This window comes from Podarcis tiliguerta (genome assembly GCF_965153285.1).
Source record: "Podarcis tiliguerta genome assembly, chromosome: 6".
Classification (NCBI taxonomy): domain Eukaryota; kingdom Metazoa; phylum Chordata; class Lepidosauria; order Squamata; family Lacertidae; genus Podarcis; species Podarcis tiliguerta.
In genome coordinates, this window is record NC_139539.1 from 31,030,591 (window position 1) to 31,047,767 (window position 17,177).

The following is a 17,177-nucleotide window of genomic DNA, read 5'->3' on the forward strand; positions in this document are numbered from 1 at the left end:
GAATTAGGTCACAGTCCAAAGTTACGCACTTGGAAGTTCCACTGATTTCAGTGGGAGGATTAATTGCATGCTTTCCAATCTGAAATCAGTGACACACATTTAGCTTTGACTAACTTGGACAGTGTTCTTGAAGCTACGAACTTGAGTTTGACCAAACTGTGGGAGGCAGTGGAAGACAGGAGTGCCTGGCCTACTCTGGTCCATGGGGTCACGAAGAGTCGGGCACGACTAAACAACAACTCCTCGAACCCTTACTTAGTAGAGAGAAGCAGGCTGTCACCACCTATGCCTGTTATTTCTCAAAATCAAGACTGGATGTGTTGCTTGAGAGCTGCACTAGTTCAGCAAAGTTTTCTGGGCTTGATGGGAGAGATTTTTGGGAGGGTGCAACAGCAGAGGAGTGGAGCAGCCGTGATTTTCTCCCTGAACAGCAGCACACTGTGCATTCATCTTTAAATGATAATTTAAATATGGCTTAAAGTGATGCGCAAACTGGGCAGTTACTAGAGTAGGATAAAGGTTTATGTATGGGATATGTTTCCTTACAGTTTTCAAATGTTCCAACTGTCACAGTCTCATACTGAACAACAACATACAGAGCTCAATGGAATGGGAGACCAGTGAACCAGAAGAGTCTCAACAGTTTACTTGCCTGTAGGCAGGGTCATCATCCAAAGTCAGGTCCAGTCCTAGGGTCAGGTGAACAGCAATCCATGTGGTCAGATGGTCCAGGGGCCAGGGAATCCAATGATCAAGGTGAACAGGAAGCAGCAAAGTAGGGCCAGGAACTACTGACTGCAGCTGGATGCTCTGCTTAAGAAGGCTGAAGCCAGCTGTTTCTCATCAGTGTCTTCTCCTCTGTATCCTTGAAAGCTGATCAGCTGCAAGTGGAGTCACTCTACCTTCTCCCCTTTCAGGCTGTACCGCAGACAGAGCTGACTCCTGGCCCATGATACCAGTAACTTCTCTGCTGCTTAATCTTCTGGCTTGAAAACAGATGCTGAAACAGCCAGATGTTTCTCCCTTTGAAGTCGAGGCTTTACTACTGGGCTGCTGCTAGCAGATGCAGGAGGCTCTGGGGAAGCAAAGGTGCTACAGTTCTCAGGTGTTCCAACTTTTAGACATCAGAAATAATGCTAACGAATTAACATCTAGTGCATTGTGCCCCTGCAAGAACCACTAGATTATAGGGACTGGGTGTCTTACTGAGTGCAACACCACCGCCACTGCCCCATCCCAATCCCTTTGGCCCTGATTGGTTTGGCAACACACACAGCATTCCCAATTTTTGGCTTATTCTCAGATTGGGAAAACCCGGATTTATAAGTGAGAATGTGTGAGATAGGGGCTGAGTGGGAGGGCATCATGAGGGTATTGCTAAATTAACAGAGACATAAGCAAACTTAAATTCCCATTAAACTCCAGTGTGGACAACCCCTCAGAGGAGAACACTGAGTTGCAACCACTCTGGGACAACAAAGTCCCTCACCACTCCTTTTAAGGCAGACCTCTGGTCTTCTGCCTACTACACAGATCAAACAATATGATGCTTAATGTCCTACTTTCCAGTGCTATTTTTCTAGAGAAAGAGGTGCCAGAACTCACCAGGAACACCTCCTTCATTCTCTTATAATGGCAATGACACCCACCTGAGATGTGCCGGAACTGAGTTCCAGCAAGTTCTGGCTGAAAAAAAGCCTTGCTTCTTTCCATTACCCAACATTGAGAGAAAGCCTTTTCAGCACCAAGTGGCGCTGGGAAAGGGTCATGGCCTCTGGCAACCTGAAGGCAGGTGGCAATCAGACATACTGAAAAGTGATTCATCTGGATTGGGGAATTTCCAGGTTTGAACTGCAGCCTCTCCTGTGGGGTGGAGATGGGAGCTGCTACAGAAATCGATGGGAGTAGAAAGGATTTTAGCATAACTGCGATTGGTCAGCAGAACTGAAAAATAAAATATATAGCAACAGGAAGTGTCTGCTTTTTCAAACCTAGATCTTACTTCATGTGGTAAAAACAATTCTGGGGCTTGTAAACATTTAAAGGAACAATCCCTGCCAGTACAAACGAAGTCCATTTTCACAACTACAGGCTGTGGGGGTTGAAAGAGCGGCTAACAGCCCTGGAGTGCAACCCATTACTATTATTGCGGGGCTAGACTGATGAGGATGCCCAACAAAAAAAATCCCTCACAGGAAGTTCCCATCAAATTGCAACGAAGACCGGCCTCCTTACATTTCCCCCTCGCGCCCTCTCGGCGCCCGAATCCAGCGCTTATTTGCATACTGCAGTGTTTTTTCCACATAAAACTTGGAACTTTTTTTCTTTTCTACTGGGGATGTGGGACACGTTAATGCCCAGTCACAAACACGGGGGGAACCCAGGACCTCTCCGCTGTTCGAGTTACTGAGGAAGCGAGAAACCCAAACTCTGAAGTCCCCCCACCGGGATGCGGCCTCCGTACGCACGACGTGCTTCTGCGTCTGTGCGCGACGGCGGCGCGAGACTGTGACGGAAGTGACGTCGCGGCGCGTTTCCGGGCGACGGGGCTTGCGGCCTGTCCGCGTGTCTAAGGCAACGGCCGGAGGGCGACGTGGGGCGGCATCCCTCTTTCTCTCTGCTTTCTGCTCGGGGGCGCCTTGACAGCAATGGCGGTGCGGGCCAGCTTCGAGAATAACAACGAGATCGGCTGTTTCGCCAAGCTCACGAACGCCTACTGCCTGGTGGCCATCGGGGGCTCAGAGGGCTTCTACAGGTAACACCCCCCCCCAAAAAAAAGGCCTTCCTCTCAGCCTGGCCGCACCTCGAGTCTCTCCAGGCTATTTCTGTCACCCTTTTCTCCTGCCCTTCGAACTCCGGACTCGGACCCTGAAACCAGGAGCCAGGCCTGGCCCGTGAAAAGGAAGCTGCCGCTCGGCAGCCGGGCTTCTTTCCCTGCCCCCCCCCCCCGAATATTGCTAAAACTATGAGGGAATCCATTAAGGCCCTGGGCAAGTTATGGGTGGCAGGTTTTGAACTGTTCTTAATCCCCAATGCAGCTTCCGCACTGGTGACTGTGGGACCACATCACACCAGTCCTAAAAGATCTATTATTGGCTCTCCCGGCCTGTTTCCAAGCACCACTCAAAGTACTGGTGATGACCATTAAAGCCCTAAATGGCCAGCGCCCTGTATATCCGAAGGACACTGAGGGCCTTCTGGCTGTTTCCTCATTGCGAGGAGGCCTTCTCAGTAGTCACACCCCCCCAGTGGCACACCCTCCCTTCAGATGAGATAATTTATTAAGGTCAAAGACCAGCTCACATAACACAATAAAAGCAGTGTTCATAAAGATAAAATATACAATTAGATTGGATTGCAGCAGTAGCTCATGAGTTAAAATTGAGATATATACATAACCTGTAAAACTGAGATTTGGGCTACCATAAAAATTGACCCTGAGGCGCCCCAAAGGGCGACTTAAGCTTTTCCCTAGTAAGCTATTTTATTCTAGATTTGTGCCTACAAATCTGAGAGCAGAATCTGGCTACCAGCCAGGTCGTCTTGTGGTCTTTGCCTAAGAGGAGAGACTTAACTTTAAACTTATCTGAAAGATTGGCGAGCCTCTTCAACAAAGGATCAGTGGTGTCTCTATGAATCTCAGCGTAAAAAGGACATCTAAAAAATATATGGTCGGGGCTTCCTATTTCCCCTAATGAGCAGGTGCGAAGTCTCTGTGCGTATGGGACTCTTCTATAGGAGCCTTCCAGAACCGGTGAGGGCAAGGCCAAGCTTCTAGCAAGAGTGAAAGCCCTTCTTGTTTTTCTGGATGCGAGGAAATAAGAGATATGTAGCTGGAGCGGCTACTTAGCTCCCATTTTCTATGATTTTATAATCGGGGACCCTTGTAAAGTCCTGTTGTCTCTCTATGTCCATGATTATTTGCCTAACCACGGATCTAGCTTGGCCCAGACCCATAGTTATGAGGGTTTGGGGAGCAAGGCCCAGTTTCTGAAGAGTGTTTAAGACTGCTGTCTGCCAGCCAGACTGAAACTGGTCACTCAGAATCAATGGGGCTATTCCTCGGGGGAGCAGTTTCAGAGTTAGCCACTTATATATTGATGTTAGACTGATATGAGCTTCATCATCCATGTTTTTAGTCTGACCCATGCATTTGAAATGCATCTAGGAACTTGTAGAAGGGCTCTGAGGAGTTTGGATTGCACTCTTTCAAGGGGAATGAATGAGGAGGGAGGCAGGCCCAGAAAGGAGCTGTAAAGGAGCTGTAGCAACGTTTTGGCTTTATGTAATTTTCTCCCGTCAGATGTTAAAGTGATAAACAGCTGTATGACTTTTCATAGACATCTGAAGGCAGCCCTTGTTCGGGGAAGCTTTTAATGTTTGATGCGTCATCGACCCCTGTGTTTTGTTGGAAGCTGCCCATAGTGGCTGCGGCAACCCAGTCAGATGGCTGGGGTATAAGAAATAAATTGTTGTTGTTATATACCTGCAATTTAGTATCTTCTCTTCTTTTTTTGAGCCTTGGAGAATGGCAAGAGATGGAATGGAGTTCAGAGTCCATCTCCAGCATTGAAAAAGAGTCACTGACCCATTATTGTTGGTTGGTTTCTCTGTTTTCATCAAAGGCTGTTTGCCTCTTCAATTGATAAATTGTTCTTCCAGTTTAGCAACAAGCTCATGTCATGCCATGTTGGTTTATGCCACAATAAAGCCATATGCCAGGATAAATCTGTTACTGGTTAAGATGCTGCGAGAGCTATTTGCATTTGCTGCAAGAGGCTCATGTGACTGACTATCCTTGTGAAAGTTTCTCCTTTATTTGAGTCCTTGACAATGTAGTCATGTTGAATTTGGTACCGTTTTACAATTTTCATTCTGCTGTGCTTTAGTGTTTTTGAAGGGGAGCTTTCGGATACCATCCCTGTAGTTCATGCTTCAATTGCCGGATGTCGAATCATTGGCAGAATGTGTGTGGGTAAGTTGCATTCTCCAATTGGGTTGTCTTAATCCTTCTTAAAATATAAATGATGTAGCTCAGTAATACAGCATCTGCTTCCCAGATTCAATCTCCACCATCTTCAGGTAGGGCAGGGAATGTCCCCTGCCTGAAACTCTGGAAAGCCGCCACTGGTCAGTGTAGACAACACTGAGCTGGATGGAAAAAGGAAGAGAAAAATAATTTTCAGACAATATTAATATTAACAGTAAACAGCAATGTGAACTGATGGTAGTATACTGTTATTATTACTGTTAAAGCGCTCTTACATAATGTTATCTAAGAGCTGGGAAGCAGATAGCTGATATCACTGTCCTCTTGCGACTTAAGTCACCACTGTTTCCAGGAATATCTAGCAGCTGCAGAATGTCCAATTCCCAAGAGGAGGTACTCCAGGTCCAGGAATAAAAATTAAAGGTGGAGACTATTTTCACTGCTTTCTATTTAAAAAAAATGTTTTTTGTACCTTAGAAACCTGTTATCTAGCAGAAAGACAAGATATATTTTTTAAAAAATAATATAAACTTGTTTTAAGTTATGTAAATTAAGAATTTAGTTCTTCTGGCACTAGTTTGTTAGCTAGATATATTGCATTTATTATATAAAATTTTACATATCTGAATGAGTATTTGGTGACCCTATACTGGGGCGGGAGTATATGGCTTAGTTTACTTGCATTCGGTGTCTGTAGTTATTTGCTTTGTGAATGCATTTCTGTACTCCATTAAAAGCAAGAAAGGTGTCACAGGAAGTTGGGTTAGATCCATTTCTGTGATTCTGTGGCAGAGTTCACACAGTTAATAGTTTACTGTGAACATGCAGGTGGCCCCACTTTTCTTCTCCCCTAGTGCAAATGGGAGCTTCAAACCATGATCCCAGGATTTGTTTTCTGGGTAGTGGCTGTTTGTGTTTCTTCAAACAAACCATGATCTGAAGTCAGTTTGTTCTTGTCTTCCCAATTGTTTGAGCAAAAGAAATTACACATCCCAGTCCCTACATAAGCCAGGGATCATGGTTTGTTTCTGCTACCACTAGGGGAGGAGTGAAGCCATCTGTGTGTTCATGGTAAACAGTTAAGTATTGTTTACTATGACCTGTGAACTCAACCAGTGATTTTTTTCATTCATTGCTTTATGGCATCCAGGTTTGGGGGAGAAAGCAAATGAAAGACCTGTTACTTCTGAATCTTGAATTGTGTCTCTTTTCTCCCCCATCCCTTTTCTTTTAGGAAACCGGCATGGCTTGTTAGTCCCAAACAATACCACGGACCAGGAGCTTCAGCACATCCGAAACAGTCTTCCAGACTCCGTACGAATTCAGCGAGTGGAAGAGCGCCTCTCTGCCTTGGGCAATGTCACTACATGCAATGACTATGTAGCACTTGTCCATCCAGACATTGACAGAGTAAATGAGTTCATTTTGATCTGAATTTTTCGGAAATTGGCATGCTACCGCTACTTACGTTACGTAGTGGTAGTAGTTAAAGGAGCCTGCTTCTTTCACACAAGGTTCAGTAGCTGAGCTGCCTGCGAACTTTGACATCCTCTCTTCCAGGCTCTTGACACCATCAGCTGAATTTTACAACAACTGGAAGGCAGGATGCCAGAGACATAGTTACAGAGACAGTTGGCAGAATGGAAGAAAGGAGTTATCATTTAAACTATTATTTTTTATTTTATTAAATTTCTATACTGCCCTTCAGCTGAGGATCACAGGATGATTTACAATATAAAAACACAAAAAAGTTGGTGGCAGCAGCATGCTAATTCTATTCTAGTTGTAGTAAATGCTTTTAATATGGCTTTCCTTCCAGCAGTAAGAACTACATGCTGTGGGCTATTGATCACTACTGACTTGAGATTCTATGGTCAGAGGCAATGGAAACTGATTATGCTCAGTTGAAATCACCTAGCAACCTAGGAAGCTGTTTTATTTCATTGGTTCACAGAAGTCAGTACTGTCTATACTGACTGTCAGTGGCTGTCCATGGTTGAAGGCAAGAGTCTTCCTCAGCCCTGAATTGAATCTGAGACCTTCCGCAGGTCTCTGGTGGTGGACTGGCACAGAGCAACAGCCCTTCCATGGCCAGTATCTAAACACAGGCTCTTCTAAACATGAGTGGTGGTTTTTGTTTATTAAACTGAGAGTTTAGTTCTCAAAGAGGCCTTTATATTAATATTGCGATAATGTGTACATTTCTTAATGAGATAAATTGATTTGGCATTTGCTTTTAATTCATTAGGAAAGGTTTGATGTGTTCACAGTGCTGGTTTTAAACATTTCATATTTTTTTTACAGGAGACAGAAGAGATTTTAGCAGACGTACTAAAAGTGGAAGTATTTAGGCAGACGGTAGCAGAACAAGTGCTGGTGGGAAGTTATTGTGCTTTCAGCAACCAGGGAGGACTTGTGCACCCCAAAACTTCCATTGAAGACCAGGATGAGCTCTCCTCATTGCTACAAGTCCCACTTGTGGTAACTACTCTTTCTGCTGATTTTTTAATTTATTTATTTATTTATTTATGCATGCCCAGTTTTCTTACACTGTGAAGAAGTTAACAGGCTGAGTTTGAGTTGTCTGCTGCCGCCCCCCCCCCCCCACACCTAGTGGTCTCATAAGACAGAGATCAGAGACCATACCCTCTGTATTTATGACTGAGTTACCATAGCCACACCCTGGCCAATTCAAAACACGAGATCACTTTCTAGCACCAGTTCTAACCATTCCTAAATGGTTAGGCAATGACCCTGGGCAATGTATAAAAGCACAAGATTACTCTCTTTTCCCAAAACAGAAAAATGTGTATACTAGGAGAATGGGTGGGGTGGGGAGAAGAATATGAAGAGCAATGAAGAATTTGAGTGAATGTTTACATTAACATGAAATGCTTAATGACGTGAAATACATCCAAGACTGAGTGTTTGAGAGTGTCTTGGGGAGAGGGGTTTGAAATGTGCTTTGGGAATAACATTGATTAAATGAAAAATGTCAGCGTGCCATTGCTACATTGGCTGCATACAGTGTTAGTGATTATAATTGGTTTCAAAAGGATCAGTCTAGAGCTATTTGACAAGTACCCCTCTTAAGAAACTGACTTAAAAGGGACAAAAGCTTTTGATGCTGCTTCTTCTGGAATTCTGTAAAGAGAACTTTGGAGTGGCAGTCTTGTTTTGATTCAACTCTTCACTTACCCTAATTGTCTGCCTTTTAGAATCCACACACTGTGAAGAGAATCCTATCAGTTACTATAGCTAACACTGAAAAGCGATGTGTACATTAACAGTTAAGTTGATCGCATATATTGATGATTATTTCTACATATTAATTAGCAGCCAGGGCAGCCTGTTTCTGAGCAAAGGTGGGTGTGAGGAAAATGAGGTTAACTCTAGCCTCTCCGGTCCCTTCTTAGCAAGTTGCTTTCTCAGCCATGGGAGTCAGGGGATAGGGTTGTGATATGAAGATTCCATATCTTACACGTACTGGTATATTTGTCCCCCAGACTGGAAAAAAAAGCTCACATAGTGTGGTTTTAAGCTATAAGGAGTTAAGCCACCCATTTTCTGCATAGGTGGAGCTGGTTCCAGTCTTAAAGGATTGAAACAAGTGCAGAATAACATGCAGAAATCTATGTTATGTGTAGTTGGAGCCTACGTGGAGTGAGGTGCGGAAATGCAGAATCCCAAAACAGAAACACACTCTGTGTTTAAATTCCACACAGTAGATAAGCACTTGTGCTATAAATTGTTTGCAAAGACCCAGTGGATTCCCCAAGGCCACTCAATGAGAATTGTGGGCTAGAGAATTGGGGCCTGGCTTTTCTGACATTTCTGAATGCTGGGCTATATTATTTTTGAAATGATGATAAAACATAAAGAGCTAACTTATTGGTTCTGGAGGGCTTGGCTTCTATTGCCTTCTCAAATATTTTACTTAAAATATTTCTATCCTGCCTTTCCACTAAAAAGTATTCAAGGCTACTGGTTCCAAACTAAATTATCAGTTACATATACTTTACTTCTGGCTTATAATATATCCAAACCTAGGTGGTGGGAGGTAATAACTCTGATGTTAGTGCATTGGGTATTGCCATTATAGATGAGCATGACAAAAAAAAAAAATCTCTCTTAGCCAGAGGTACTGCCATGAATGTCTCTCTCTTTTTTACCAGGCTGGAACTGTTAACCGTGGCAGTGAGGTGATTGCGGCTGGAATGGTTGTGAATGACTGGTGTGCCTTCTGTGGCCTGGACACAACCAGCACAGAGTTATCCGTTATTGAGAGTGTCTTTAAACTCAATGAATCACAGCCAAGTACCATTGCTACTACTATGAGAGATTCTTTGATTGACAGGTAGGTTTGACACTTGTTTTCTCACAAATCCAGTAAATGCCTCAAGGTCGGTGACTGCCTGGATTCTCATTTTGCTTATTATAACTTTCCTGTGATTAATCACAAATGGTGGTGATTATAGTTCATTTTCTTCAGTTGTCTCAGTACTTTCACCTGCTTGTCACGGCCTGTGAAACTGATCTGCTAGAAGTTCTAGTACCACTTTCTTTCATCATTTGCAAAGGGAATACTTTTTCTATATATCCCACCCACCATTTTCACTCCACTTACATGAGGGTTACATTTTGGGGGCCCATTCACATAAGTGAAATCGCACAAAGTGAGGAGCAAACCACTTTAATGGGGGGGGGGGAGAACGCAGGGAGGAGAGAGAGAGAGAGAGACACCCTGGAAATCGTTCGGGGCTGCTGCCCGGCTTGTCCCAAGCCTGCCTGAGGGGAGCTAGTGCGCGTGGTGGTGGACAGCCACAGAGGACAAGGGCAGAACTGTTGCCAAGATGGGTGTGCAGTGGTGGGGAGAACGCACCTCCTGCCCCGTGATGCTGGCCATGAAAGGCCACCTTCCCTCACTCAAGGCAGCAGCCCAGAGTGAGGCAAGGCCTATCTATTGTGTGACGACCCGTGTAAACATTTATTTTGTGTTGCAAATAAATTGTGTGGGATGCGTGTAAGTGTGTATCCAGGCGATGTGCCTGTAATTAATATTTGCAGTGACTTGATCCACAACTCGATTCAAGAATAATAAACTTTGTAAGTTTTTTTTTAAAAAACCTTGCACCTTCTCATGCATCTGCTACCTGTGTGAGCACATTGTGCTTTGCTACTGGCTTACAGAATGGCCAAAAGGGGCAGTGAATAAAATGGGAAGCCACTGGACTCTTTGCCTTTATGTGGCATGTCTAATTTGACCATTGTGAGAATTCAGTACTGACATGGCAGTATAGCTGATACTTCTACATGCATCCAGTTAGTGACCTTCACAATGCAGTCCAGTTAGTGTGACAGGTTTTGAATTCTCTGTTGCATCTTGCCTGGTTTTTTAGATGACGGAGATGAAAATAAGACAGCCTTGCTGGAGCCCCAAAAGTATTTTTGGCTAACCTTCATTTCTGTTTCCTTTTTTAGCTTGACATGATCTACTGCTCCCTGACCACCACAGAAGCACTGAAGGCCAGATTATGATCTTGATTGCTCGCTGAAGTAAATGCTCTGTTTATTACTCTGCAGACCTAGACCAGGAAGGGAATACAACAATCAGCATTTCTAAACTACAATGTTACACACCTGTGCCCCTTTGTGTTACTTCTGCCAATATGGCCTGCTTTCATTAATTCATGAGATAATTTTCAAATTGCGAGTGTATGTTTTAGAAAAATGTTTAAACATGTCATTAGATGTAATAATGGTTAAAAAAGCAAAACAAAATGGTTTTCTCCTTCTGCATTCACCGGCATGTGCCTGAACCAGCTATAATTTCTCGATCAGACGCAGCTGGGATTTCTACTGGATCATTTTTACATAGCCTGCAGCCTAGATTAATGTAGCTGTCTTATGTAAATTTGGTAGACAGACACTGCCTGTTAAAAGGACTGAAATAAGCCATGGAGCTTTTTGCCATATCCCTATAATTCTGTAAAGCCAACGTGCGCTAGCAGTTCTCTGAAATGACACTGGCCTTTATCTGTGGAGGAAGACCAGATGAAAGACCAATCCATCCCTCTGCTGAAGTTATGAAGAGCCTTTACTTTAGAGGAAATAGCCTGGGTGGAAATAATTTATTTTGACCTCTTCGTTGTATGCACACTTCCTTAACAATTCATTCATAAGAAACTACTTTGCAACCTGTATCTTAAGCCTCTTATGAGGCTCTGCTTTGTTGCGCAGCGTTAGAAGCAATCCTTGGAAGTAGGTGATGGTGTCACTTGGTTGAGGCTTAATGCCAAAGGCAGTTAAAATTAATAAACCTTAAAGCTAGAAACCGTTGTTCTGGACATTGATACTGGAATTCAATATAAGGGATAAGGGCTGCATCAAACTTAAAGAGTTCTGAAAGAACACATGTTTTGTTAAAAAATCTGGCTTTTACTTGAAAGCTTTCCATAGCTACTTTATGATTTCATAGCTTTTTCTTTCCCTGCTGCAGTTTACTGGCCAAAGTACCTGTTTCACTTGTGCCACCTGTCTTTTCTCATTGTTACTGGCTATTACAAAATCACCTTGTCTTCCTCAGTAAGGTGATCCAGCATGCTCTACTCCATGTTTTACTACATCTAGCTCAAACACATCCCAGTAACGAAGAATGGTGCAAGTTAAAAGCAGCTGAAGGTGTATTACACTGAAGTGGGGAATCTTTGATCCTCCAGACAGTTCTAAAATACAGCTCCCATCATCTCTGATTATTGGCTAGGCTAGCAGGAGTTGGGAGTCCAATAACATCTAGAGGGCCACAGGTTTCTTGCTCCTGTATTACACATTTAATCCTCCAGTCTTGCACTATTTGCTTACATTTATTTCCCAAATATATTACTTTCCCCACCTCCCACAATAGTGGGGTTTTGCAGTTCTTAACGCTGATGCTGTTAAGGGAATCTAGTGCGACAATAAATTGTTTATCTCACAACATATTTTCTTTATGAACTGTAGTGGTCCAATAGACTATTGAAAGCTCCTTTATCACTATAGTACTTCCTTACTGACGTTACACAAAATGCCCTACTGCAAGAGCTTTCAGGCATGTTTATATATATATAAAACTTGCACTCACCATACATGCTCGCATTGGAACGTCTTGTAAATATCTAGCATCCATATATGCCTTGAAGTGCAACCACATTGAATAATAATTGCTAAACCACTGTATCCCAGATGTGAGTGCAGTGGCATTTGATTTAGCTATCTGACCCACAGATGACAACTAAGAGATTGAGTATGCACAGAGGACTAGACATTTTCTTCTGCCATGTGGCTATTTTTCTGAGAGTAGCCAGACTGCTCTGTGAAGCAAATGTAACCTTCTGCAGCAGCTTTTAAATGTGGTGTTAGCAAAAGTGATGGGTAGAATGTTTAAGAAAAGGGGAGCAAATAACTTACGCAGTAACCAGTAGGAAAGAGACTACTTGGTTTTTTAAAAAAATCTATTATGAATATGGAAGAAATGGAAAATACATTTAACACCTTAAGTGTGGAATCTAGAAACAAGCTCCCATCAACAGATTAGAAAAGCAAAATATTTCTGCCTGAAAACAGCAAAAAACAAAAACTCTGAAATCCAGGAGTACCAGAAATGTAACACCTTAGGAGCAGGGAGATTTATTGGAATATTATTGGAATATTAATAAACTGGCCAGTCTCAAATTTTTAGAGAGTTTGGAAACAACAGATGCTGTTCAAGTGTCCTGACAAGCATTCATTTAAAAATGTATGACAAGATGACAAACTCCTTTAATAAATGTGCCGGTGTTTGATTTCATGAGCACTTTGTGTGGTATGGCAAAATGACAAACTCCTTTAATAATTGTGTCAATTTGCATTGTAACACAAGTAGATTTAGATACATAACAGTGTAGATAAGGAATTAATAAATAATGTGATTTTATCAAATTTAGATCTGACTAAAATAATAATGAGATGGGACATTATAATAGATTGATACAGTAAGTTAAAAGCAGCTGAAGGTGTATTACACTGAAGTGGGGAATCTTTGATAATTTTTTAGGTACTAGGGTAAGATCAAGTATCAGCAAGGAGGTGTTTTCAAAGCAGAGCTGCAAGACAAGGATGAAATCCTATTGAGTCCGTATGATGGCAGCACCTTTTAAATAAGTGGATAGTCTGACAGAATTAGATATGGGGCAAAACTCTAAATCTAGTTAATACCATACGTGATCTTGATGATGTGTTACATAGGGACCACTCAGCTATTAGCAGGAGGCTTCCAAGACGTTTAAAGCAGATAAAGCTTTAGGGCCAATTTTAATTATTTTTAAAGCAAAAATGGATTGCCATAAGACAGTTATGCAACTTCTAGATTATATCAAGTATTTGCTCTGGAAATTTTATGCTTCTCAGGTGAGTAATTTCAGAACAGTAGCAGTGTTTGGAATTAGATTCAGGTGGGTAGCCGTGTTGGTCTGATGCAGTTGAAATAAATTAAAAAATTGTCCAGTAGCACCCTAGACACCAACTAAGTTTGTTCTGGGTATATGCTTTCGTTGCATGCACACTTCATCAGATGGTATTTGAAAAAGTGTGCATGCACACAAAATCTTCTACCCAGAACAAACTTGGTTGGTTTCTAAGTTGCTACTGGACAAGTGTTTGGAATTGTGCTGAAAGTGTTTGATAGTGTGAAAGTTATTCCTGGGTGCACAACAAAACCATATTAAGAGTTCCATAGAATAGCTGAGTCCCGAGCTTGCAACTTGTATGGATATTTTACTCTGCCCAAGTCTTTGAAGCCTTTGCAGTGTTGCAATTAAGTTCACATATAAATCAGTATTTGGGGGTGGCAAAAAACATTTGATCAAGTACTGTCAACCTGCATTTCACTGTTTGTAGCACTTTCACATCTGTTCAGGTTCATTGTAGTAATAGTGATTGCATGCAAACCACACACAATTTACTGAGGTTTATGTTGGTTCACAGAAGCAGCAACTTGCATGCACTCCTAAAAGTCAACATGGCCTATTTAAAAACCATGCTTGCCATCCTCTCCTGAGTTGATACTTAATCAACAGCTGCAAAAAAAAGGCAAAATGCTGTAGCACCTTACGACTGCCTTATTGTGGCATGAGCTTTCAAGGCAACATCAAATACATTAAGTGTATCTGCTTTTAAGTATGACATGGCTTTGCTTTTCTAAACTTTCACCTGAAATTGAAGGTAATATAAGGGAAGTATCTTCTAGTTACTGTTACATGCTGAAACTGGGACAATCCAGTGTCTCACCCGTAATACGAATTTGATGAATTTGGGATAGTTGTGGGGGAGGGAATGGAAACCCCACCTTGAATAGTTCATGATTTTTACCCCAATTTGAGGGGTTGGAAAGCCTAGAGTGGATGTGCAGACAACAGTCAGTGGACATGGGATAAGCACCTCTCCTCGCAAGTGGGCCCTGCATCTCTATTATTTTGGCATAAAAAAGGTTGGGATCAGGCCACTAGCAGAACAGACACAGTTGGCAGAATGGATTGTCCCATCTCAAAATCTGCTCCAGAGGATTGGGGAACCCTCCATAGCAGATTTGGGGGAAATTTAGGAAAGGAAAGACTCTGTGATGTTGGGTATTGTCCTTAAGAGTTTTGGCAACATGAACTTGTGATATGAAAATAAAAATTAAAACCCCAAATGGTTTTTCTCTGATTACATTCCTATAATTTCCAATAGGCCTCTAGCATAACAGCAAGTAGAGAATCTCCTGAAAAGGCAAAAAAGATTGATGTCTTGCCAACAAGAATGACAAAAATATACTGCATCAAAATAAACCAACTTGATTTGTCTAGCCTATGAGTAAACCAGAAATACTTAGTTTTTATACCTACCTGGAAAGCAGAGTTGGATAGTTTCTACTAGTGAATGCCATCCGCTGTAGTAGTCTAAAAGATACGTGCAGCTTTCTCTCTTGTTTTAAAGATACATGTGGCACACCAATATCGTTTAAGCACTGATACTATAAAATACTGCAATTTACTTTATACATTTTGGAGAATTTGCCAGATTAAAGTTTCTAAATCGCAATCTTTAGGATAACCTCCCACTCCTGATTAAGTGGTATATAAATGCCACTTGAATAAACAAATCAGATTTTAAAAACATGAATTTCCGTCTGGATGCCACTCCTTTCCTGCACTACTGCAACTACAATTCTCATCATAATTTTGTTAAAGAATATCAAGCATCCTAATGTACATGTCACTTGGCCTCCATTTATAAAAAAAAAGGATCAAGGGGACTTGTATTTGCAGAGTACCATATACAGTATCAAAGGTGGTATGTTACTGAGTGCCAATCGCTGGGGAACCCGCATGTCCTTGTGGCTTGCATCTGGTTGGCCACTTTAAGAACAATGTTGGGCTGGATGGACCTTTGTCCTCATTCAGCAGGAGCCTTCTTACATTCTTAAATATCACAGAATTTGCCTTTAATCTTATAATGGTAACAATTAATTTATTGTTGCCAACTTAAAATAGTGGTAATATGACATTTAAATATTTAGTACATGACAGGTTCTTAAAAACAAAAGAGTTTTAAGGGCTGCATTCATGTTAGTGTTCAAACCCAATTGCTTAGTCTTGCAGACTGGTTGTATTCACAAATTTCGGTTCCTAGTTGCTGTTGTGATTTGATCTGGCTTTAGAGCTGTTTGAAGTCGTGGTCTACACAGAATTATCTCCTACGAGCTCTTTATGTGTGTCTGCCATTGCAGAGTGGGAACATCAGCTAATTACCATGAATGTACAAAACATCTGACCAGCAGGTATTGGAAAAAAACGGTATCCAGGTAATTGCCTGGTTCCTGTAATAAATTAAAATATTTCAGAATGACTCAGCCTCAGAATTTCTTCAGAAGGTCCTGAAGTGTTCCTTTTGTGTCCCACAGTATTATCTCTCTTTTTGATGAGACAAGTGTAGAAAAAAAAACAACTTGTTGAGAGGTGTTTGGCTACACTGGCAAATGCTGGGTTTGAAAGAGGGCACTGAAGAAGATTGCTCGGGTGAGTTGAAAAAAGGTTGAAGCAAACTCCTCTTGAGGTCTCTGACACTCACTGAGTGGGTTGGTGAAAAATGTCACACCGAGACATAACACGGCACTGAGGCAGTCAGTCAGTCAGAAGGAAAGCGGCTCCACCGTGCAAGGCCACCTGGGTTTAATTGAATTTTGTTCCTGTTCTTTCAGTCCCAGAATTCTCTCTGACTCATGTAAGTCTCTTGAAGAGTTACGTATGTTTGTTTGGCAGGCTATCCTTCAATCTCCCCCTTTTTCAAAATGTCTGCAGCCTGTTGCCACCATCCTCAATAGTCGTCACCGTCGTCTTCCATCTTGTCAGCCCCAACGAGCTGGTGAGCCTGTCATACCCACTCTTGTACGGGTCGTCTGTAATAGGTCACGCTTTGCTGGACCTCTTTGTTCTTGAACTGGAAGATTGTGTATACCAGGACAAGGATACACAGAGATAAAATGCAGGGGATCACGACTGCAATTGCATTGACAGTGCTAGGCACATCGTTTATAGTCACCATAATATCCACGTCTTCGTGAGAGAGCCGCCGGTCTTTGCTCCGTTCAACCTCCTTTTGGTTGCAGCCCATCCAGTCTTTGAGGATTGACCTGGGGTATCCTGGCTCCACAGTCAGCCTCTGGTTATCAAACTTCCAGTATTCCTTACCTTTATAAAAGTAGGTATAAACTGGAAAAGAAAACAGATATTATTCCATTCTGTGCCATTCACATATTCTGGAGGTGTGCAGGGAAGAGAAAATATGCTGTATATGGCAGGAGTGGTTATGTTGGAAATACAGATGGTTTGTATGATATATATTGGATAACAACAGGGAGGGAAATCTATCTTACCCTATGCAAAGAAAATAACTTTTGCTTCTGTACTTGCATTCATGGGGATAAGAAAATTTGATTTTTATTATCATTATTATTAAAATCAGAGAAAAACTCAGATGAAAACCAAACAATCACCCAGTTTAGGAAGAATATCATGTGCTATGAAACAAATATCTGCCTCAAGTTTACTTTGGGGTGGGTGGATATGTATTATATGGGCAAGTAAATGTCCATGACTACATGTGTCTGCAATCTTGTAAATGTTCAGGCTTT

At 42.0% G+C, this 17,177-nt stretch overlaps 3 protein-coding genes across 5 annotated transcripts in view; 1 reads left to right on the top strand and 2 right to left on the bottom strand.

The window, feature by feature from the left end:
• The window catches only part of CEP250 (centrosomal protein 250), a 132,578-nt gene extending 130,091 nt beyond the window's left edge, over nt 1–2,487 (bottom strand). Inside the window, exons 1-2 of one of the 2 annotated variants that reach the window (XM_083444115.1) lie at nt 2,059–2,487; nt 653–1,075 (exon numbers count right to left, since the gene is read on the bottom strand). The gene's annotated coding sequence lies outside the window, so the exon portion shown is untranslated. The remainder of the gene's footprint in view (nt 1–652; nt 1,076–2,058) is intronic. The other variant, XM_083444114.1, reaches the window with a different exon arrangement.
• EIF6 (eukaryotic translation initiation factor 6) lies at nt 2,486–14,696 on the top strand. 2 transcript variants are annotated; one of them, XR_014512181.1, is made up of 7 exons: nt 2,486–2,755; nt 4,890–4,975; nt 6,225–6,400; nt 7,295–7,471; nt 9,166–9,347; nt 10,472–12,999; nt 13,037–14,696. XR_014512181.1 is itself a non-coding variant. In XM_083444140.1 (6 exons), the coding sequence occupies exons 1-6, from the start codon at nt 2,649–2,651 to the stop codon at nt 10,479–10,481; spliced, it is 738 nt and encodes a 245-aa protein (XP_083300266.1). In that variant the 5' UTR covers nt 2,486–2,648; the 3' UTR covers nt 10,482–14,696. The 2 variants fall into 2 exon arrangements, 1 of the variants encoding a protein (XP_083300266.1); XM_083444140.1 differs by having other exon boundaries at nt 10,472–14,696.
• The window catches only part of MMP24 (matrix metallopeptidase 24), a 35,874-nt gene continuing 30,997 nt past the window's right edge, over nt 12,301–17,177 (bottom strand). Inside the window, exon 9 of the mRNA XM_083444131.1 lies at nt 12,301–16,755. Coding sequence (XP_083300257.1) covers nt 16,418–16,755 — 338 coding nt within the window. The 3' untranslated portion in view covers nt 12,301–16,417. The remainder of the gene's footprint in view (nt 16,756–17,177) is intronic.

Coding starts and splice junctions, on each gene's coding strand:
- EIF6 (XM_083444140.1), top strand. CDS start 2,649: ATGGCGGTGCGGGCCAGCTTCGAGAATAACAACGAGATCGGCTGTTTC. Junction 2,756..4,889: donor GGCTCAGAGGGCTTCTACAG/GTAACACCCCCC, acceptor GCTGTGCTTTAG/TGTTTTTGAAGGGGAGCTTT. Junction 7,472..9,165: donor TGCTACAAGTCCCACTTGTG/GTAACTACTCTT, acceptor CTTTTTTACCAG/GCTGGAACTGTTAACCGTGG.